Source organism: Leguminivora glycinivorella, chromosome 2, assembly GCF_023078275.1.
Source record: "Leguminivora glycinivorella isolate SPB_JAAS2020 chromosome 2, LegGlyc_1.1, whole genome shotgun sequence".
NCBI classification, from domain to species: Eukaryota; Metazoa; Arthropoda; class Insecta; order Lepidoptera; family Tortricidae; genus Leguminivora; species Leguminivora glycinivorella.
This window is the reverse complement of record NC_062972.1, coordinates 14,921,791-14,945,644: the sequence shown is the minus strand read 5'-3', so window position 1 is coordinate 14,945,644 and position 23,854 is coordinate 14,921,791. Positions and strand designations below refer to the sequence as shown.

Sequence of the window (23,854 nt, the reverse complement as noted above, 5' to 3'; positions counted from 1 at the left end):
CAAACTACAGGCAGAGCCGGCCCGTGCACTCGATCAGGGTAGAGCGTTTGAGTTTCGGCGCTCCTTGGTAAGGTTTCACTACACGTAGGAAAACAAATCGCGAGCGTAGCGAGCGCGAAATTTTTTTCATAGTAATGCCGTAATTTGAAGATTAACGCAATACAGAATTTATGGATTTCATCATACAGATACAAAGTACGAAAGTACGTAGTCGCACCCTAGTATAGTTACGTGCAGTGGCTGAACGTGGATGTCATATGTAAATACATAAAATAACAAACAAAATAGAGCACTATAGTGGCTAAGTCAGGAAAGTAGATTCGGATTTTTTCCTAAGTAACTAAAAGAGAACATACAAATAGTAGGCGCGATTTTTTTTACTCGATTTATTAAGACTCAACCCGCCAGCTGGGAATCCGCGAACTTTCAAGCTTTTATGTTCTGCAGAGCTGCGGTCTTTGACATATTTTGGGGTATTTTGACTTCACAGGGCGCCTATGTTCCCGACTTTTAGGCCTTATATTTCGCCATCACTATTATTTTTATAATACTAAGAGTTATTTAATATGGGAATTTGAGTTGAGAGTTAATATAATAAGAGATTAACTGCGGACTCGATCGTCACCGTCAAGATGCCCATTTCGTTATTTTGCCACTGAGTGATCTTAGTGCTTTGAAGTTCGCTCACCATCTGTGTCACCACCACTCACAAAATTGCGCCTGTCTGAAACGTTTTGCGCCTTTGGCTTTATGAAGAACTCCGCTTTGGACTATCGGGTAGACTCCTATTTTTGCATTTGGATAGCGACGTAACTTTGTCGTTCGCCGCACAACAATGTGGTTCGTCAAGGGCTAGAATCCTCCTGTTATGGCGCCCTAGAAACAGCGCCCTTATAAACGTCCTTATGTTGAAAATGTGGTGCAACTTTCCACTTAATCTGAATTACAAATCTAGATTTTCAATAGTGGATCCATTCCCGATTCCTCTCGCCATTTTGTGATATGTGCGCGCCCACGCAACGTATAATTTTTTTGTATGGATTTATCCACATTCTCGATTTCGGCGCCCCCTTACCATGTGGCGCCTAGAGCGGCCGCTCCACTCGCTCTACCCTTAATCCGGCCCTGACTACAGGTGATCGACTACGGACGCAGGTTAGCGACGCTTGTCGTTAACTTGTCAAATGTGTCATACAAATTTGTACTAATTTGTCGTTAACCTGCTGCTGTTGTCGATAACCTGTGTATATTTATCCTTCGCCTGATCATGATGTCGTTCACCTGAATTTTAATCGATCATAACTACTAAAATAATTAATTGATATCGGTGCCTTTGACATTTTTGAAATGTTTGAGACGCATTCAAACGATCCCTACAAAAAAAATTAAAAAATGCGACATTTAAAAAAAAACAAATCTTTCACCTGTCGGTGCCAAAATTTTGAGAAATGGCCTATAAGAGTTTTGTTGTTAACTATTATATTTAAATAGATTATTTTTAAACAAATGTACATTCGAATTAGCCTGTTTAGCTACGGTACCTAATTTTTCAATTTTAACTATTTTTTAACTATTATGCTATTATATTATATAGCTCTTATACTTAATTCTTTCTAATTTTATCTGTAAAATCCAAGCCGTCTAAATCTTTTATTTGTTTATTAGGTAGGTATGCTGCTATTTATATTAAAGAACAATATATTTCAATTTCACAGTATGAACATTTATCTTACTTCTAACTTCGCTAAGTAATCTTTATACATTGAACTGTAAGTAACTTTGCCGCCTTTGGGCTATAAAGACTGTTTTGGTAGTATAAAATTATGGCCAGCCAGTTGTTTCTGGGTTAATTGATCTAAATAAGGAGATTCGACCCATCTCCGTAAACCTTGATTGAATCCACTCAAAGCAGTATAGTATTTACGACAAATTGAAGTTTTGCTTCCGTAGCCGTACTGTTTTTTGTTCTGCATTTATAATGTTAGGTATGTTAACTTGAAATACACGAAATCACACACACACGAAATACACGAAAGAATAATTTTTAAGAAAAAAAACCGCCTTCCTTTGGGGTTTTGGTGATAAATACTTTCAAACGTTGGATTATGTTATCAATTCGCCTGTATATTTTTTAATGTTTTATTCGATATCTCCGTCATTTCTGAACCAATTTTTAAATTTGGATGATTCTGAAGTACTTACAGATGATAATGATTATCAAAACGGAACTCTAACCAGGGGCGGCTCACTCTTCATCAGCAGTTCCACTGCACCAAATGTCACTGTTCTGGACGTAAGTGCATGCTGTTCTTATAAAAATACCAATGCCACTATAAGTGTGCCGTTCAGATTTGAGGAGTTCCATTCTGACCATCATCAGGAGTTCCACTGCACCAAATGTCACTGTTCCGTACGTAAATGCATGCTGTTCCTTTAAAAACACAAAAATCACTATATGTATGCCTTTCAGATTTGAGGAGTTCCCTCGATTTCTCCAAGATCCCATCATCAGAACTGTGTTCTGAGAAAAATGGGACCAATCTGCATGCATATACATTCAATCAAAAAAAATAATTTCAAAATCGGTCCAGTAACGACGGAGATATCGAGGAACAAACATTAAAAAAAAAATACAGACGAATTGAAAACCCCTTCCTTTGAGATTTGGAAGGCGGTTAAAAAATACAGACGAATTGAGAACCCCTTCCTTTGAGATTTGGAAGGCGGTTAAAAAACGTTAAACGTTGTTAATGTTAATTACATAGTTTCATCTGCATAGTTTAGGCTCTGCCAAATCGGTCTCAGTTTTGATGACAAATATCGCAATGTTTAGATCTTCGTCGAGGACACTTATAATATTTTTGTTAAGCCGATGTGACCGTCGGATTGACGAAGGTCGCCTGTACCAACTATTTTATATTATGTGCATGTACCTAGAGGTAGTTAGGTCCACGGTGTTTTCAGTCAAAGGAAATAAATAGTAAATCCGATGTACTTAGGATATGTTTAGGAAACTCAACGATAGAGGGCGTGAAAAACAATTAATATGCTGTAGTGCAAGTTGTTCGCTAGATGTCACTATTACTCCCGCAAACTGGGTAATGAATTGCTGTCGTAAAATGTATAAGTATTTTTTGATTTCCAAATTTTTCGCTAGTTGTCACTGTACCACCTGCAAACTAGCGAATGACATTCTATAGTTAACTATATGTAATTACGTCATTGTAAATTTTACTGGTAATTTTGGAACTTGGAAAATAAGTTTGTTTTTCTTGCTCAGATTCATAATGAAAACGTCAAACCTATTTAAAAATACCGCCATAAATATGTGGCATTCCATGTCTAAAGGCTCCAAATGTTTTATGTGCTATAAGGAACCTTTCGGAATGGAAAGTCACATGAAAAGTTGTCGTAACTTACTAATAGATGGCGCTGCATTCGAAAATTATGACTGATAACTCTATATCATACTATTCAATATACTATATGGTTAGGTCAGCGCAAGGGATATTGTCGAAAGACCAAGACAAAGCGAAGCTCTTAGTTTCCACGTGGAAGAAAGCTAGCTAGGACTAAGCTCTGGCAGTTCTATGTATCCGGATTTCATTGTTTATTTTACAATAACTGTACTCAACAAAATAATTAATTAAAAAGTTCTGCCAACGGATCACGAAGTTGGAGTTAGAACGCCCGAAGCTATTTACAAAGAGAGGAATTGGAGGAATTACTCTCGTTTACTCTACTAAATCCATGTCAGTACGCAGTACGCACTTAGGCAGGTAACTCTTTTTGTTTTCTCGGAAGTAGAAAGTAAGGGATCGCGCACACAATTTAATATTCAGTAAGGCGTGGCAGCCCTCGGATGATCCCCCAAGTGACATGTCTAGTCCCGCACTATATTGGAAACCTTTCTTACGCTAAGGTGATTTGACGAAATATAGTACTTAATATATATAATACTCTTCATCCGTGTTCAAATTTGATAAAAGTTACGTGTATCTCAATATTCCCAGGAGTCAATTGACCTGAAGCTACTTACATTTAACCTTAAAAATCATAACTTGGTTGGATTTACATTATGTACAGTTAACCAATTAGAATCCTAGACCACTCTAGTACCATGTCGTATTAACACCGTGCTTTATTTGACATAGAAGTTAGGTTGGCTTTTACTGTGGAAGGGTTCTACCGCGGCCTAGGATTCAGATGGTTGACTGTACCTAGAGTTTATCCCGCGTGCACGCGTACAAATACACGCTAAACTTTGTAAATGATCCTTCTTGAAAATTAAATAACCAATAAGTGTGTTTCATGAAATAAGTAACAATAAATGAATCTTGAATTTCACTAAATGATATTAAATATTGTCATGTCACAAAGAGATCTCTTAACACAAATGTCACAGTAGCCTAAGTAAAATGAAATAGGTATTCGTTTTTTGCCCCTGCCTGTTTGCGCTTAAACGGATTGTAATGTTTATTTGCGTTTCCATAAAATATGTAGAAAGATACATAAAGCGATGTATCTTTCTACATAATTATTGTATTTTTTTTCAATATTAAAGCTTTTTGTCTAACCCACTTCCTTTCATCTTACGTGTATGTAAGTAGATGTTATACAGGAAGATAAACAAACAGATAGAGTTGCACTGCAAGAGTGCCTTTTCGACCTTTTTGGTAGGGAACGGAACATTATTGTTGTTTTACGATAAAATAATCGTATTATTTCGTAAGTCAATAATGCACAATATTTATTATTAATAAACGTAAACACTGCAAACGAAAATCCCTCAAGAGATTTAAGAGTTTGGGCAAAACTCTGCGCGAAATGAAATAGTTTTTCAATAAAGCGCAGAGTTTTGAGCGAGCGGCTGGAGTTTTTCATTACTTTTTCAATATGGTCCCTTTGGTATTGACAAAAATATTAAATAAGAGGACTTATTACGTTCCTTTTGTTTCAGCTCCCAAATGACAAAACATAACGACTTCTAGGAACAACATTATATTACAGCGAATTTATTAATCGCTACGAATATTATTTCCTATTTTTTACCTACATTACTCCGCTTAGTCCTAAATAATTTCATCTTTACAAAATAAAATTAAGAGACTTGTACTAGTACACTAGGTAGGTACTTCGAAATAAATACAATTTCTAGCTCTCTATAATACAGTACGAATTTAAACATTCTCGTAGAAAAGCGTTTTCGATGAACACTCTAGGATATTTACTCGATTCCAAGTTACCTGAGAGAACCTACATTCTAATTTGGCCTATTACTTATATTACCTACGTTTACAAAACATTTTTCAACAGTCACCATAAGACAGCGGGCAAGGCTCTCACAAATATCTAACTGCGCTCCACAGAGAACCCGTATACTCATTTTGTTAAGGCATTAGAATGCGTGTTCACATATTTTGAAGCTTCTCTACAGCGTCGATATATCTGATAGCAACACACTGTACAGATCAACTGTAATAAAAATTAAAAAAAAAAAATTTTGTAAAAAAGAAATCCCGACATAAAGGACCGATTTTCATCAAAAATGGTTAAGAACACTTCAGACTAATTCAGCTGTCAAACAAAAGAAACGAAATCTAAATCTGTCCATCCGTTCGAAAGCAGACACACACACAGACAGACAGGCAGACACGTCAACTTATAACACCCCGTCGTTTTTGCGTCGGGGGTTAAAAAAACAAATTGTCTGCATCAATTACTCATATTGCACACATATAGGTAGTGACGATAGCGAATTCTTTAAAGCTGAAAGATTAACATCGATGAAGAGCGTTTAATAGGAAACAATAAAGAAAGACGATGCTCGGTTCCCGAAGGTAATGAAACGCAAACACACCTGTGCCGCTCGGAGACACTTCGACTTGTTTGCTCCGATGCGCCAGGAGCTTACAGCGTATTGTGTGCGATAGAAGTGAGTAAATTCTCGGTACGACCTATAAGGGTTCCAGGTGTTTGGAATAAAAGTAAAGTTTTACTGATCTTCTATTATTTGGTCTGATATAACTCGCAGAATTTGGCTTTCACTGATTAGGGTATGAAAGAAGAAAAATTAAGATGTACATACAATATAATTTACAATTTAATTTTAATTCAATTTACTCTAAAAACTAAGATTTAGTACCATACAAGGAGGTAACAGGCCCCTTATTTTCATAGAAAATTAGCTTTTGCCCGCGGCTTCGCTCGCGTTAAATCCAAATATTCGGCATGCTCCATACAAAATTCCACCTCCTGTTTTATCCCGAAGTGGGGTGACAAATAAACAGACACACACTTTCCCATTTATAATATTAAGTATGGATTAGTCTAGATTTTGTCATGGTTACGGCTACGAGGCTAGGCAAGCAAGCAAATATTATTATTAGTGTAAGAGGTAACCAGTAAAAATAGTTTCAAATCTAAGAAATCTAAGTGTACAGAAGAAGAAAATCCAATTACAGGAATATAGACTTCAAGAATGTTCGAAGTTAAGTATTTTTAAATCAAACGTCGCTGCGCTAGCGCCAATTAAGGCGCCGAGAGCCTAGACAGGCTGTAGATATTGCTATTAAATCTCTAGCACCTATGTCAGAAAAATAAGGGCTGATTTGGATGGTACGATATCTCGCATGCGGATTTTAATGCGGCATTTGATCAGCCAGTTGAATAGGCTAGTTTCCTACTAGTCAAATCAGCTTCTTTTTAAGAACTGTCAAAACGATTTGCTAATATGGAATTACTATGAGATACTGAGGAGTGAAGTCACGGTCAATTCATTTACTTTATATCTTTCTTTTTAGATATAAATTATGTTTAAACATAACTACTATCCTTATTTTTCTTCTAATTATGTGGTCGTGCACTGCATAAAATATTTAATTTTAAGTATAGGAAACTAGCCTATTAGCAACCATCTATTAGAAGTAATCTCAATAGTCCGCAACGTATCGTAGGTTTGGGTAGGTAAGTGATATTTTCTATCTAGATTTACGGATGAAAAGGAAACGATATGGAAAAAAAATTAGAGTAAAAGTTTTTTTTACTGCAGACTGTATAATTATTTCTTTCCACAGAGCACGTCAAGACAATTCTTAACTCTTAGTAATTAGTAAATTCTAAACTTAATTAGTTTTTGTTTAGCATTATCTACTTGACCCAACAATTAATTGAATTTTGATGCGTTGTCATAATTTTAAAATAAAAATTTTACTTATTACAAAAGAAAGTCTGAATCAGAATCTTTTTTAATTTACCATACATAACATGATTTGTTATTTATTTATGTTTTGTATGTGTCTTTTTAAATTGCGTTTAAAAATCAAGAATAGTAATTTAAATAAATGTATATTCATGATATAAATAATATAAAGCTAGATCGCTGTAGTTGATAAGTAAATAAATATCGAGTTACATATTAGAGAACTTACAGATCACAATTTTAAATCCATCAGCGCATCATATTTCATTTCATATTTTCATGCTCTCAGGCGAGAACTTTCCGGAATATTCAATTTTCCGGGAAGCTTTCTTAGAATTTCATATTATATGTCGTGACTTGACTGCATACATAATACATACTTACTATATTTAGATGCCGTTCTTTGTACTAGAATGTCTCGAAATTTTCAATTAGTATGCATCACGTTCATGTATGAACTTTAGCAAGGAAATTGTTGTATGTTTAATTTGTGAAAACGTGGGATGATTGTAGTCTGTCTTAAAATGCACTACTGTTTTTTGAACCAACTAGATAGTATGGATCATATACTAATATTATAAATGGGAAAGTGTGTGTGTCTGTTTGTTTGTCCGTCTTTAACGGCAAAACAGAGCGACGAATTTACTTGTTTTTTAAAGGTGGAGATAGTTGAAGGGATGGAGAGATTGGAGAGTGACATAGGTGACAGAGTGACATTGCTCAAAGGTTAACTGGAAGAGATCCCTTAAAGGGATAAGTTCGCCTTTGTACTTATAATAAGCTCTTTTTCCTGTGTGTTGTATTATTTTCTGGTACAATAAAGTGTTTTACTACTACTACTACTACATAGGCTACTTTTTGTCTCTTTCTAACGCGAGCGAAGCCGCGGGTAAAAGCTAGTAGTTTATAAATATTTAACTTAAATCTTTTTAGGGTTCCGCGCCAAAAATGGTTAAAACGGAACGGTTTGTCTGTCCTCAAGTCACACAATATTGTTTTTTCCGTTTTTAGGGTTCCGTACCAAAAAGGTACAACAGGAACCCTTATGGTGCGACTCTGTCCGTCTGTCTGTCCGTCTGTCACATTCCTAAATATCTCGAGAACTACTAATGCTATCAACTTAAAATTTGGAATAGTTGTGAACATTGTGAACCTCTACAAAGAGAAGGTATAATTTTTTTTAATTTATTAATTTTAATTGTAGAAAATGGCCAAAATGAAAGGGGGGCAAACTGTAAATTTCAAGTTACTAGGTCAAGTGGGGTATCGTTAGAAAGAGCTCAAATTGAACGTAAATAAACTATTTTTTTATAATTTTTTTGTTGTGGAAAAAAAAAGAATTTTGAAGGAAAATGTAAAAAAAAAATACCGTTCCCCCCCCTTATCTCAGAAGTTTACCAACGAAAAATTATGAAAATTTTAGGAAACATTGGTTTTATGCTAAATATTACAGGAAAAATATAATCGTGTTTGTATCTTGAAAACTTTTTTTTTATTCACAAAAAACTTTTCAGATTTTTACTTTTAATTTACCCACCTTTGCGGATGTATATAGTACTTCAAATTAATACGAGATGTTACTTAAATCATCTTCTTTCCAATAAAGTAAAAATTGTTTAAATCGGTTAACAATAAAAAGATTAATCCCTGAAAAACCAACATACTATGGTCGCGGAAATTAGTTAGCGAATTCACCGAGAGATGGCGCTATACACAATAATGCTCATTAGTACCTATACTTTTGTCTTCTAGTCAAGTCGTTAGAGTTATGTGAAAACATGAGATTATTTTAACTGGGGAGTTTGAAAGTTTGTACGGAACCCTCGGTGGGCGAGTCCGACTCGCACTTGACCGGTTTTTTTTTGTAATGTTTGAGAGTGTCGTGTGTACTTGCAAAGCCAATCAGTTTGCTATTTAAACAACGACCTGTGAAGTTTTATGTCAATCCTCTTAAAACTAATTACGTAGGTATTAACTAGTAAACATTAGGTACATGGCGTCATGGCGAGGGAAAATTACACCGAATCGAACGAGATTATAAAATAAATTTCCCACTAACTAATCTAACTATCTTCAGTATTAATTTTATAATTTTTAAGAAAAAAAAACCGTCGCCTTTCGGGTTCTGGTGAAAGTTACTTGCGAATGTTGGATTATGTAGAAATGTGTAGGTATTTTTTAAAACTGCTTTTAATGCTTTAATTATTAGATGGCAACATAAATGAATATACGTATAACGTTAAGGTTTGAGGAGTTTCCTCAATTCCTCATGAATCCGATATTATATTATAAGAAATCGAAGCTTGACAAACTTTGACTTGAAAACTCAATAATTATGCTTAACAAACATAACTAAATAAATAAATGTCACTATTCTGAACTTAAATGCATGCTTTTCTTGCAAAAATACCAAAGTCACTTATGAGTGTGCCGTTCAGATTTGAGGAGTACGGTTCTGACTATCATCAGCAGTTCCACTGCACCAAATGTCACTGTTCTGGACGCAAGTGCATGCTGTTCTTATAAAAATACCAAAGTCACTATAAGCGTGCCGTTCAGATTTGAGGAGTTCGGTTCTGACCATCAGCAGTTCCACTGTACCAAATGTCACTGTCCTAGACGTAAGCGCATGCTGTTCTTATAAAAATGGCAAAGTCACTATAAGCGTGCCGTTCAGATTTGAGGAGTTCGGTTCTGACCATCATCAGCAATTCCGCTGCACCAAATGTCACTGTTCTGGATGAAAGTGCATGCTGTTCTTATAAAAATACCAAAGTCACTATAAGCGTGCCGTTCAGATTTGAAGAGTTCTATTCTGGCCATCATCAGCAGTTCCACTGCACCAAATGTCACTGTTCCGTACCTAAATGCATGCTGTTCCTTTAAAAACACAAAAATCACTATATGTATGCCTTTCAGATTCGAGGAGTTCCCTCGATTTCTCCAGGATCCCATCATCAGAACTGGGTTCTGAGAAAAATGGGACCAATCTGTATGCATATACATTCAATTAAAAAAAAAATTTCAAAATCTGTCCAGTAACGACGGAGATATCGAGGAACAAACATTAAAAAAAAAAAAAAAAAAAAAAAAAAACATACAGACGACTTGATAACCGTCCTTCTTGAGATATGAGGCGACGGTTAAAAATACCATGATTCTTATATTATTAATCTTGTTTCACTCGGCGCGACGTCATCCATATCACGATTTATCAGATGCCCTATAGCCTAGGTCCTACACGAATGATTTTGTAATCGAGCTCTTTAATCATCAATGCTATTTATTCGAATCAAACTTCAGTATATACCTGCCATCAATGACGCACAGTAAATGTTAACATTCGATTCCCTTCTGCTACTTAGTGACACACGGATAAACAACACTTTGCAAAGTAATGATAATGCGTTGTTTGCACACTTCGGCCTTCTATGAATAGCTAGGTATATGGAAGCAAAGTTAATAAAAGATGAGGAACCAGTTACATTTAAGGCAGTCTGTGATATCTTGTGTAAAATCAGCTACTTAAAGATGTTTCTTAAATTCGCAGTTTTGTGTGTCACGTTTGCGTGCTTTGTAGGTATTCTGAAGACTTTAGATTATTTTCTATCATGTGACATTTTATGACAACAATGTTTTATATGATTCTGAAGTACATCATAAAAATACTAAGAGTTTTGAATGATTCACGGGTATTTTCATTAGACATATTGACCGGGACATAGACCGTGATGGCCTTTTTGATTCTTGCCGAGCTCCCGATAAAAATCTAAAAGGTAATCACCGTCTTTATCCCGGTCAATATGAGGGATAATAATACTTCTGAAAAATGTGTAGCAAAATTAATATACATGTATGTCCTGGAATACGTTATTTTCACAAATTTTGAGTGGGCGTCTCCATCGATATCAATGCTTTCGCCAAGGACAAAGCAGATCCCACGTGGAATCAAATTCAGTATATTATGTTATAAATAAACATCAGCGAGTGTACGGTATAAAATGATAAATTATGGTTTCTGGGTTTCTTGTCAGATACTGTTATAGAGAGGTTAGTAGAAATACGAGTATAAAAATGGTCGTAGAGCATGATGATTTCGGTATTTGGATTATAATATAAGCTCTTGTTAGGCGATATAGCTACTTTATTTGAACCTGCGTCGGCTACCAGTTTTTGAAGACAGAATGGTGGTCAACATTTTCATGAGCTTAACTCAGATTTACTGCATAGTAGTAGCTATATTGGCAAATTGTAGATATCAATTAATATGGCGGTCAAAAAAAAATATTCATGGTTATCTATTGTGGAATTCGTATGTCTCAAATTGTACTCGTATATGTAAGACCGCTTAGCCAGTAAAAAAATCTAATTCGCAAAACTTAGGCGAGACGATCGATCGAGTCCCATATATTGAATAAATTATACATTTAAAATTTTCCGCCATCTCCGCCGACAAAGTTGTATTGCCAGGGTAAAGTAATTTTTCTCCCTGATTGCAGGCGAATAGTTTCGTGCAAGGAGACGCATCTACTCCATCTCCGTCGAACGTTATAGATTCATTCCAGAAACACATGGAACAATTTAAGAGCTGTCTCGACCAGGCTCTAGCAAAAACGGTTGACGAAGTGAACGTGAAGCAAGTACAGCCCGTTTTTGATGTGTTAGGAGACCAATTAAACAGATTCTCCAAAGCGGTAAGACGTTGTTTGAATAAGATATCTACGTAAAATAAAATACATTTTCCGATCAATTTAAGAATTCCATATTAGCAAATCGTCTAAATTCCTTTTAACAGTTACCAAAAAGAAGCTGTTTTGATTAGAAGGAGAGTAGCCTATACAATCAATTCACTTGGATACAATACAATGTATACCTATTTGCTGGGACAATAGATCCAATAAGTATAAACTTATCTCTGTTAATGCACACGTAATCAAAATAATAATTTGTTGCAGTTCGAGGACTTGACAGCGACCAAGGCTCCAGCAGCTTGAAACATTTATGTTATTATTATTACCTACTAAATAAGAATCTTCCTAATTCATAATATCTATACCAACTCTAAAAAAATATCTAAATACATTATTGATGTTTTGATATATGTAACTACAAAAATATATTTTAGAGGTGTTAATTGTATTCTGACTTTTTATTGAAAACCTTTTTAGATTGTATAAACTTAATAACTATAGTAATTGTGATCTTAGATTTCTAAGTTCTTAGAATTCTTGACATAAGGCATAAATATGTCGTGTTATAGATAACCCCTAACCCGGGGCGTGGGCCACAACAAAACCGTTACGATACTTATGTTGTGAATTATGGTGAAATCAGTCCAGTGACTAAAATAACTGTCAATTTGATATTGAAATCAATGAACCAGACAAATAAAGTAACAGTCATTATAATATACACAACTAAATTTCGATACGGTTAAATAAGTATCTAAACATATATTGACCGGGTAGGTATTATATACCGTGATTACCTTTTTGGTTTTTGTCGAAGTTCGGATATTGCGACGCAGAAAACTAACCGTGGGTTATTCAAAACTCTTAAGTAAGTATCTGAAAGTGCCATAATTATTGTAATAGTTGAGTAAAAACGTTATAGTGTTTATATTTTAGTTGTTACCTACTAGAGTTTAATGTTATACTTATCTTTTCTTTTTTTTAGCAATAGGTATCCAATTAACTTCTTAAATATTTGCATTTTAAATAGGTACAGTCTAGTTCATAAATATTAAATATCTGTACATTTCTTCACCTTAACTCGTAGCAATAAGGTGAAAAAATGTACACATATTTAAGAACTCGACTGTACAGTAAACGTTTATTTTCAGAATTCTAAAAAAATTCAATGAGGCAAAACTAAGAAAAAACTTAGTTATCAGATAAATAATAACAATCTAATAAGGATATTGAAACATTTACACAAACAATCCACATGTGCATAAGCATCATGGTCAGATGGTTACATGATCGTTCGTTAATTGACTGATAACTGGAACCTTTGAACTCATTTGGCTTTCTTGGAACGCACTCGACCAAAGATGAGACCGCACCAGACGGTTTACTACAATTTTAACGAAATGTTTAATGTGTTATGTTACTCTGCGGGTGTTATCCTTTTAACCTTTTTTATGATATAGGAGGCAAACGAGCTATCCTATGAGACCATCGTCGCTCATGGATGGGTATTAAACACAAGAAGGGGTGCCCCTGCCTAAATATGATAACAGAATACCACGTATAGGAAAACCTGCGCCAAAGCTGTAGGTGCGCCAAACCCGTGTGAAATAATGTATCTGTTAATTGTGTATGTAATGTTTTTTTTGAGTTCTAAGCAGTTGCAGTGCTTTGTCATAAGTTAATATTGCTAGATAGAAAAAATGATGACTAATGGACATTTGGACAATCATATAGGGTCAAACAGAGATTCATAATACAAATGGTGCAGAGAGAAAACAAAAATGTGATGAACTAAAAATGTATAAACTACATATAATTTTACATAAATAGATATTAATTATACTAAATATCTTAAATATTAGGTACACATCATTTGAATACTAAACGGGACTTAATCGTAAACATTTACAAATATATTTGGCCCCACGTTTCGAACATCACACTATGTGTTTAAATTAGAGATGGGCCGAATATTCGGTAAATATTCGGTATTCGGCATATTCGGCAAGTTTTTCAATGTTCGTATTCGGCCGAATAATTCGGTTACATTGCCGAATATTTACCGAATAAACAAAGTAAATAAATAGCGTACGTTGTTGTGTAATTCATCACATAATGATATCGTATTTCTGCATTCTAAGGAACTACCAAAGGGAGTTAAAAATGCGTTAAAATATAAAATACAATAATTGTGTAAAAAAGTAAAAATAACGTACTTATCTTAAGAAACAAAAACCAAAATTTTCTTTTGCACTAAATTATAGGAACATTAAGATAAATGTGTACCATTTACCAAGCTCTAAGTCAGGATTTAAAATGTGGCTCAACCGAACATTCGGCCGAATGTTCGGTTCGGTGACCGCGGAACCGAATGTTCGGCCGAATATTCGTATTCGGCAAAGTCCGTATTCGGCCCATCTCTAGTTTAAATCAATAAATGGATATTATTCGAATTCCTGTTTTAGCAAACTTACTTGGAGGTTGTCTGATATTTAGAGGGAGTGAATTCCAAATTTTTGATCGTAATTTAATGACGTACTTACATACATACATATATCAGCGGTATTATTAATAGACATTTTTGAAGAGTTATACCCTCTGCATCATTAATCTTAGTGAATGTCTTTGATAACCACTGAAGGGTGATCTTACAATAAACGTGCAGCTACATTCACTGTGAGCAGTATCTTTTTGGCCATCGTTTAGTGAAGTCGAGAAGAATAATCACAATGCAGAAGTCCTTGGTTATTGTGTTGGCCGTCTGCCTTTTGAGCGTAAGTTGAACGTCGGATATCAAAACAAAAAGAAATAAGTATACTGCTATACTAATACTGCATACTAATTTTCATTTAGTTTTATGTTCATAAAAATATTAGGTGTTTTGTAATTAAATCAGCACCGATAACATGGTCGCGCGATAGACGATAAAACATCAGGCCGTCCCTATCGCACTTACAAACAATGCAAAAATGACGGCCCGATGTTATATCATTTATCGCGCGACCATGCTTGCCCACCAGGTGTAATGTAATAAATAATAGTTATTTGTTATACAAGGGGGCAAAGTTGTATTTTAACGCCGAGTGTGGAATTGAAAAACGAGTAAGTGAAAGGATTCTATAGTTGAACCACGAGCGAAGCGAGTGGTTCCAGAATAGAATCCTGAACTTGCGAGTTTTTTAACACACGAGAAGTAAAATACATTTGCACCCGAGTGTAACACAAAACTTTTCCCCTCACTATAGTGAGGAAACTACAACGCAAAAATTGCGTTTATCACTGCTTCCAGTAGTTCCACAGGTGGTAAATCGTCTTTATTACTAGATTCACCTACTTTTATCAATTTTGAAGCAGTTAATTTGACTTTATTCAAGGTCAAATTACTTTACCCACTAGTGGATAAAATGCGTTTTTACCCGCTGGTATTAAAGGACAAAACACGTGTTTCCGAGCTAGTGAGGGGAAAAATTCTAAATATTATTGTGATTTTCTAGAATGGCAATAATAGGACGTTTGTTTTTGTAAAGTATATGTAATATTTAAGATATCCACTTGACAGTCCCACGATAGCATAGTATCCAAAAAAAATATGCAGCAGACAGTCCCGGATACCTTACTATCCAAAGGAGGGGATGGAGAAATAGTTGATTAAAGTGACATCTAGCGAAATATTGCGGCATTATTTACTTATTCTCTTGATACAATAACGTAGCCTTTTTTAACTATACCTTGTGTAGTTTAGAAGATACAGACGTTTTTGTAGAAAGTTGTGGATGCACAGCGCGCTGCGCGGTCACTTAAAAATCCGGACTGTTGACCGGAAAATGGTCACGCGGGCTGGACTGTCAAGTGGATATTTTAACTTATCTTAAGGCTGCTTTCAAAAAAAACGTCAAAAGAATGTAAAATTGATAGTTTTAGTCGGTGAAATACTACACTTTCCGTTATCCAATAGATTTATTTAATTCAAGTTCCAGTTAGAGCATCTTATTATCTTGATTTTTATAAGACTGGATTTTTGAAAACTAACTCACTAAATTAATTATGAATTTTTCTCTAATGCACGTTTAGAAAAACGCACGTATAGAGCTGAATCAGTCGATCTTATTTGTAAAATTTGGACAATTTTGAATATTAAAACGGGTAAATTTATAATTCGTATATCCTGTACCACAATCATTTCAGACTAGATTTTTATTTTAAGTTTTTGAAAAAGAGTAAACTAGCCTAAGGCGAATTCAATTTTTTTCAGAAATTACCTAAAATTAAGTGACAATTTCTTTGAAAATCTACATCACATCGAAGTAAGTTTTGTACTAAATTAATCTGCAACGTTTACTTAAATTGCTGTTATGCCTTAGTGATTATAAATTGCTATTATTGATTTTTGCCAATTTTTTGAAAACGAGCCTTCACCGGTACAATTATTACCACTTTTGGACATTTTCTCATATTTTGTTAGACCAGGTAGAAAAAGTCCTATAATGTGATATATATTTATAAACTACTCGCAAAGCCCTTTAATTTGATACCACACACGGTATGATCAAGCGCTCGGTTGCGATTTCACTATTTTTAACACGAAAGCCCTCTTAACATTATCTTAAAACTCGATTCGCCGGTAGCCAAAGTCTGGGACAAAGGTAGAATGCAGACAGTAACTTGTAATGTCCAATGGTTTATAATATGATTATGTCATCTTTCTTTCTCTTGCTTTGTGTTTACATGTCTGTTTTGTCCGATGGTTGTCTGTTTAAATGCAATCAGGTAGTTACTTACTCGTACTTTTTTGTGATTTGTGTAATACGTATACCTAGATATTTTTCTGGCAGGAACGTCAAGTTGTTAGTGCTTGACAAAATAAAAACATCGACCATCCCTTTATCAATAAATAGCCTTACATAAGGTTATTAATTACCCCTAATAATAATCCTTATAATCATGAATAATCATGTAAGAAATTATGTAAACTATTAAAATATGGTTCGTTATATTATTATTCTCCATTTTCAAATATGTGATATTTGTATAAAAACATGAATGTTACATACACATAGATTCAAGCCTATATTCCCTAAAGGGGTAGGCTGAACACATGAAATTACTCAAGATTCAGTGCCACGGCAATTCACTGAGTTTCGTTTTCTTTCAAGTGCCACACATGTTTCGTTTTCTTTCAACCCCTTATTTGCCAAGAGTGGCACTGAGCTTTAGTAGTTTCGTGTGCTCTGCCCTTTATGGGATACAGGCGTGATTGTATGTATGTACGTACATATGTATGTATAATTATAATAATTAATGACATATTATAATGTAAGTTATCGATGAACTAACTATCGGAAGGAAGTCACTAGTGTCACTTCGTTAATGTCAGAAAAATATCTAGGTACAGTAATAAAGTTAAAATAAATAACCAAAATGAACATGAACAGGTTCACGCTTTCGTGAAACGCGACGCCCCAGCCCCAGCCACGGCCGCCGATACACCCAACTACCTAGAAGATATTCAGAAACAGCTGGGAGACATTGGCAAGCAAGTCAGCGACAAGCTGAAGGAGACCTTTAATCCTGACGAGATCAAAAAGGGTCTCAACGATGCTGTGAACTCTATCGGCAAGGCGGTATGTATCTCAAAATACCTCTATTCTTGTACTCATACTCACTCATTCATAAAATTAAACGCATAATTATAAGTAACAACCGAGTTATAAGTTTCCATATAGTTGGATTTCGTGAGTACCTAACCATGACATGACGGTAAATAATGTGCAATGACTAAATTATTAACTTAACATACTTTATTGCTTTTAACGAATCGTTTTATGTCTTCATAATTATATTCACAAATTGTAAAATTGTTATTTATGACACGTAAAAAACTACCTTTAAAGAAAGAAGAAGACTATTTGAAACTGACACGAGTTGCAAAGAAGCCATTTCATGTCAACACGTACATATTTTTTTTATAAACTTTGCAAGAAAGTAAACAATACTTATTAGCATTAACTGTTTACAAAAAGTACTATGCAAATTCATTCACGCATTCTGAACGTATGCAGATTGTAATTTTTGTAACCGGCAATATTTAGGAGAAGATCAATTGATCATACTTATAGATTATATCCAATACAGAACCCAAAACAATAAAAACGTGTACCGGTACCTTAATTTTGCCCAGATATTTTATATTTCCATAAATTACGGACGCCAAGCACGCGGCCGTTTATTATGAGTAAATAATCGTCCGAATTGCCTGAACAATTCGTCATAAGCGGTGAATTGGCGTGTGCGCATGTGCACAGTGTATTTGAGACATACTGAAACGGGTAAGGTCTAGGTAAAATTGAACAAAATATGATATTTGATGTTTTTACATAACCGCTAGCTTATGATGTCATTCATGCCCAGAAAAATTAATATTGCCGGCTATAAAAATTACACCTTGTATGTTTCTATGATTAACATTTTCCTTACAATTAGCACTCTCTTAGAATATGCGTTGTAAAGACTTTTTAACATATTTTCATTTCATTTTGCAGCTTGAAGACTTGAAGGCGAAGTCTGAAACAGCGAAAAAAGAATAGGGGTGGCGCAACATGAGTATTTAACACACACAATTCAAACAATCCTAGATTTGAGTAGATCTCTTGAGAGAAAATAGCAATAATAATAAACATTTTTCTGTTAGTATTGCGTACTTTCATTTCATTTCTAGAAATTTGACTGTAAACAGTTATTTAGACGGACAGAGTCGCACCATAAAGCCGGCTACACACACACTCACACACCTGCCGCAGGAGCAATCTAGGGTGTTAGGGTGGGGTTGACCCTTAATTGCCTCCATAATTGCCATGTATGTAGGCAAACAGGAGCAATTTCTTAGATTGGGCCTGCGGCAGGCCGGCAGGAGTGCAAACACTTCCTAGCTCTCTAGATTGTACCAACCGGCCGGTGCTGGGTTGGCGCGTGTAGCACAATTGAGACAATTCCATAATCAGTTCATTGGCGACAACCAAGCGAAGTGGAGGTCACAATGGAGAAGGAGCAAGAAATTTGATGTCTATAAAGACCGGCTCTACATGTGGGATAAAAAAAAATAACCGCGATATGCAAAATCAAACTTTCCAATTAATGTTTGACATATCTCGGGAACACGGAAACGATACGAGTATCAACATTGAGAATCGGTAATACTACAGAAAGTGAAAAGGCTATGCTAATTCTTTGGTGTTTTGACAGTACTGGCCCCGTAGCCGAATGGCATCAATGGCATTTCTCCGACGCCAAACGAAATCTACTAGCGCTTCGTTTCGTGAGCATTTCGTGAGCGATTGTGCCATTCGGCTAGCCACCCAGGCCCCGTAGCCGAATGGCATTTCTCCGACGCCAAACGAAAGCGATACGCCGCTGGCTCTGTCGCGCCAATACGCAAGCGCGATAGAGATAGATATCTACTAGCGCTTCGTTTCGTGAGCGTTTCGTGAGCGATTGTGCCATTCGGCTAGCCACCCAGGGTGCGTAGCCGAATGGCACAAACGCTCACGAAACGAAACGCTAGTAGATATCTATCCCTATCGCTCTTGCGTATTGGCGCAACAGAGCCGGCCTACGTTTCGTTTTCGTTTGGCGTCGGAGAAATGCCATTCGGCTACGGGGCCAGGAGGCATTCTCATGGACGTGCGTTCAGCGGGATCACTTGCACACTGAACAGCAGGCGTGTGTGTAGAAAACAGCCGAAATTGTTCCAACCGCACCGGGCGACCGGTATTGCTCCTGCGGCAGGTGTGTTAGTAGCCGCCTTAAGGGTTCCTTTCGTACCTTTTTGGTCCGAAAATGTAATAAAATCAACTAAATTCAATTCAACATTAGTGATTTTAAAAATGTATCCTTCAAACAACTTCATGTGGATAAAATGCAACTTTCTAACCAGTTGAAATTTTGATCAACCGACACCCTTTACGTATGTATGGTGGAAAACCCTTTCTTATTCGGAAATTGTCACAGATCTATTTGTATAGGGGCCGAACGATTCAGATTTTGTACTGAAGTTGTTACTTGCCTGTAATTTTAAATATGTCTCAGCCACTTGAGTGTTCATAATTTTTATGTTGTTGCAATTAATATCACGTAACGAGGCATATTTAATGTTTTTGTTGACTTCAAATTACAAAAATTGACGCCCGAAAGCTGCAAGCTGCGATTAAAGACGGACAACTCAGTGGATTTTACCGAGTTCATTTGTCACGCTCAGTACGATACGTTTACTTGATCTGTGATATACCTATATGACATCTGTGGAATTTGTATACAAAAACCAAAAGTTACAAAGACAAACGTCAGATTTAAGGCTTCCAAGATGCTTGGTTAATAGAATATTCCCTCTTGTAGCCGCCTTGTGGACTGCAGGTAGCTTTAATATGCATGACGCAAGCTGGCCGATAAGTCGCAAAGCCTGACCTGATCCTATTTGAGCGTCTCACAGACTCTCTAAGCATCCGAAGGCGGAGAGGCTTACAGCTTCGTTTTGACGAATCTGTTCGAAACTTATATTTACAGAATTAGATAAAATAATAGTGCCAAATCGTATAGACCAATTCGAACGTTCGGTCCACAATACTTACGCTTGGCACTCCAGCATACAAATGCTTGTTTGCCACCGACGTAGTATAAAAAAAACACCTATACAATAGTAACAATATACAGGTACATTGCCCGTTAATAATATGCATATCGTTTAAAAATAAACATTTTTAACTTAACAAGAAAACGTATAAACTCATTCTTCTCTAACATCGTATTTGATAGCGCTTATTGTGTACATAACCTTTAAACGATATTTCTAAGTCAAAGGTCGCGATAAGGAGTCGGCGCTAGTTATATACCTACCTAATATAGAAATGAAGATAATGAGACAAAGCATTAGATACATGTTTGTAAATAAATAAATACCTAATGGTCCTCGCTGTCCACCAACGGTTTTATCCCCAACGCATTCACTAACTACCCCTCACGTGCCGCAAATCACAGAATATAATAATAGTTACCCAAATGCACATGTGAGTTTAACAAACTGCCTGCTTACCGGCGGCGTCGGTAAGACGCCGACAGAAATGCAGTCTGGCTCTGTCGCCCCAATATGCAAAAGCGATAGAGATAGATAAAGCTACGAAACAGATATTATCGTGAGCGTTTGTGCGTTTGGCTACGTATCCATGGTGCTCCCAACGCACATATACGAGCAAGCACATGCAACGCACATTAAATAAGTTGAAGGTACTAGTGAAAATCAGTGAAAATTACAAAAACGCATATATGTGTTGCTAGGCAGCAAACTTGGTTAAACACAAATAAAAGTAATATTATAAGATATTCTTAAAATATAATTGGTCCAAAAAATCTTACGCTCATTAATTCCATTTAAACCTCCATGTCATATCTACAGCTAATTTCTGATATTAGTATTAAAGGTCAAATCCAGCTGGTAGATATGAAAACATGGCTACCGGAATTCATGTAATAATCGTTTAACTACACTGGTTAAAATATCAATCAGTACGTCATTAGTAATAATATACTAAATTAAACAATACATTGCTAATAATGTAGAATAATCTAAACCTATCAAAACATGCGCTTGTTATTTGAGGATTACCAGTGCATTATATAAGTATTCCAATCGTTTGCCGAACCTATAGCGAGCCAAACACTTTCGACCGACTGAGCAACTATTAAGTACGTTCTCTGATTTTTTATATCTCTTACAGTTTATCATAAAACGTATTAGACAGTCAAGTAACACGAACCCATACAGAAGAGCTACACAGTGAGTAGCTTTTCAGTCTCCCCGGATCTTGAGCAGCTTGACAGTTATAGTTACAGCAAAAAGTAGTGTACAAGTTTCTAATGGGTTGGCAACGCGCATGTGACACTCCTTGAGTTGCAGGCGTCCATAGGTTATGGTCCCGCTTTCCATCATGCGGACTGTATGCTTGTTTGCCACCGACGTAGTATATAAAAAAAGAAAGCCGTTCCGGCAGGCTAAGCCGAAGTGACAATTATTGTATTTATCTCTCTCTCTCTAATCTCACAATTTCTCTTCCGTATTTGTGCAACAGATGCATTTGCCGTTCCGTTCGTCAAGGGGCGTGAATGTCTGGCCCCTTGTCTACGTAACGGTCCTAGTTGAAGGGTGAACAGGCACCTTATGGACGAGCTCGCTCCATCGTAGGCCACGTCTTCACCTCGGCTAGTCGTCTGTGGCCATGAGCAAGCCCATTTATATTTAAAAAAAGTTACACTGGCTTACGTGAGCATTGGACTCACCTGTACTCGAAAACCAAAGGGATTATATTATTTAGTACGAGTATAAATAGTATACGGGCACCGGCACTAACGAGGCGGGAGATCCATGCGAATCGCTATGCCAATTAAGTCTTATTTACTTGTTGGCACGAGTTCAATTTTTCAAGGGGCTTTACAGAAGCATAATGGTTTCCTAAAATTTACATTAAAACAATATCAATCGCTATATGATAATACACTACTACAAGAAATAAGCACGACGAATAGTTAAGTACTAGCTAAATTCACGATAACTGATGAGTGATCAATCGATCATCTACTTTATTCAAAGTGGCATAGTAGACAGGAAGGACACATTAATATCTCCTTTGAAGACTATCATGGCATTCATGACTCAATATGCTTTTTGCATTGCACATGCAAGGGACCTATTATGTTGTTAGGTACTGTACTGTATATGCGATGACCTAAATAGGTTTAAATATCTAGGGCATATTCAGTTATTTATGTATTTGCTAATATAAACAAAGAAGCCATGCAAATGTATTACCTATACATTATATCCGTACTAGAGATGGGCCGAATATTCGGTAAATATTCGGTATTCGGCATATTCAGCAAGATTTTCAATGTTCGTATTCGGCCGAATAGTTCGGTTATATTGCCGAATAAACAAAGTAAATAAATAGCGTAAGTTGTTTCGTAATTCATGGGAAAATGACATCCTATTTCAGGATTCTAAGGACCAAAGGGGGTTATAAATGCGTTAAATATAAGTACCTACAATAATTATGTAAAAACGTAAAAATAACATAGCTTAAGAAACAAAAATCAAATTTTTTGTATGCACTAAATTATAGGAACATTAAGAGCCTTAGTTAGTACCCAATGTACCCATTAACCAATTTTTTTACTCTAAGCCAGGATTTAAATATGGTGGAACCGAATATTCGGCCGAATGTCCGGTTCGGTAACAGCTGAACCCAATGTTCAGCCGAATATTCGTATTCGACAAAGTCCATATTCGGCCCATCTCTAATCTGTACCTACCTTAGAATTTAGAAGAATGATGAGGACATGGGTGGACGAAGAGCGTTGTGTTTTGTGTAAGGGTTAAAAGCGAAAATGCTGGCCCAAGGATGCGGTACGGTAGATTAATTCATCTATTTACACAGGCAGCCTTTGGATAAACTATACCCAAGAGTCGTATAGCGCTGTGCACGTGCAATACAACAACGCCTTCAGAGTGCTGGTGCCGTAGCCGAATGGCATTTCTGCGACGCGAAACGAAAACGAAACGCCGCGAAAGGTAGTCTGGCTCTGTCGCGCCAATACGCAAGAGCGATAGAGATAGATATCTACGAGCGTTTTGTTTCGTGAGCGTTTCGTGAGCGTTTGTGCCATTCGGCACGTGCCTTGGTTGGGCTACCCATATTCTGGAGCGCTTCTGCCGTTGGCGGAGGCACGGACTGACGGTTTTGCAGCAGTTAGGTACACCTACGCGTGAAACCGGCCTCATTACTGCGTAGAACTCGGGACAGCACAAACAGCATTCTGAGGATGGTCGCTGACCATCCAAATCAAAGCTTAGTTGCTTGCCTTAAATGTCTGTCTTAAAATTAATAAACGAATTGAATTGTCGTTTCTTTATAAAATATTT

General features: G+C 36.2%; 2 protein-coding genes across 2 annotated transcripts in view; one reads left to right on the top strand and one right to left on the bottom strand.

Moving 5' to 3' along the window:
* Positions 1 to 23,854, bottom strand: part of LOC125238021 (suppressor of lurcher protein 1-like) — a 421,475-nt gene that overhangs the window by 137,207 nt on the left and 260,414 nt on the right. The window lies entirely within an intron of this gene.
* Positions 14,514 to 18,582, top strand: LOC125238046. The gene is made up of 3 exons (XM_048145338.1): positions 14,514 to 14,666; positions 17,325 to 17,513; positions 18,432 to 18,582. Exons 1-3 carry the CDS (start codon positions 14,622 to 14,624, stop codon positions 18,474 to 18,476), a joined length of 279 nt encoding a protein of 92 aa, XP_048001295.1. The 5' UTR covers positions 14,514 to 14,621; the 3' UTR covers positions 18,477 to 18,582.

Excerpts from the sequence above, each read along its gene's own strand:
- LOC125238046 (XM_048145338.1), top strand. The coding sequence starts at position 14,622 with ATGCAGAAGTCCTTGGTTATTGTGTTGGCCGTCTGCCTTTTGAGC. Across the intron at positions 14,667-17,324 it reads TGGCCGTCTGCCTTTTGAGC|GTTCACGCTTTCGTGAAACG; the intron begins GTAAGTTGAACG and ends GAACATGAACAG. Across the intron at positions 17,514-18,431 it reads TGAACTCTATCGGCAAGGCG|CTTGAAGACTTGAAGGCGAA; the intron begins GTATGTATCTCA and ends TTCATTTTGCAG.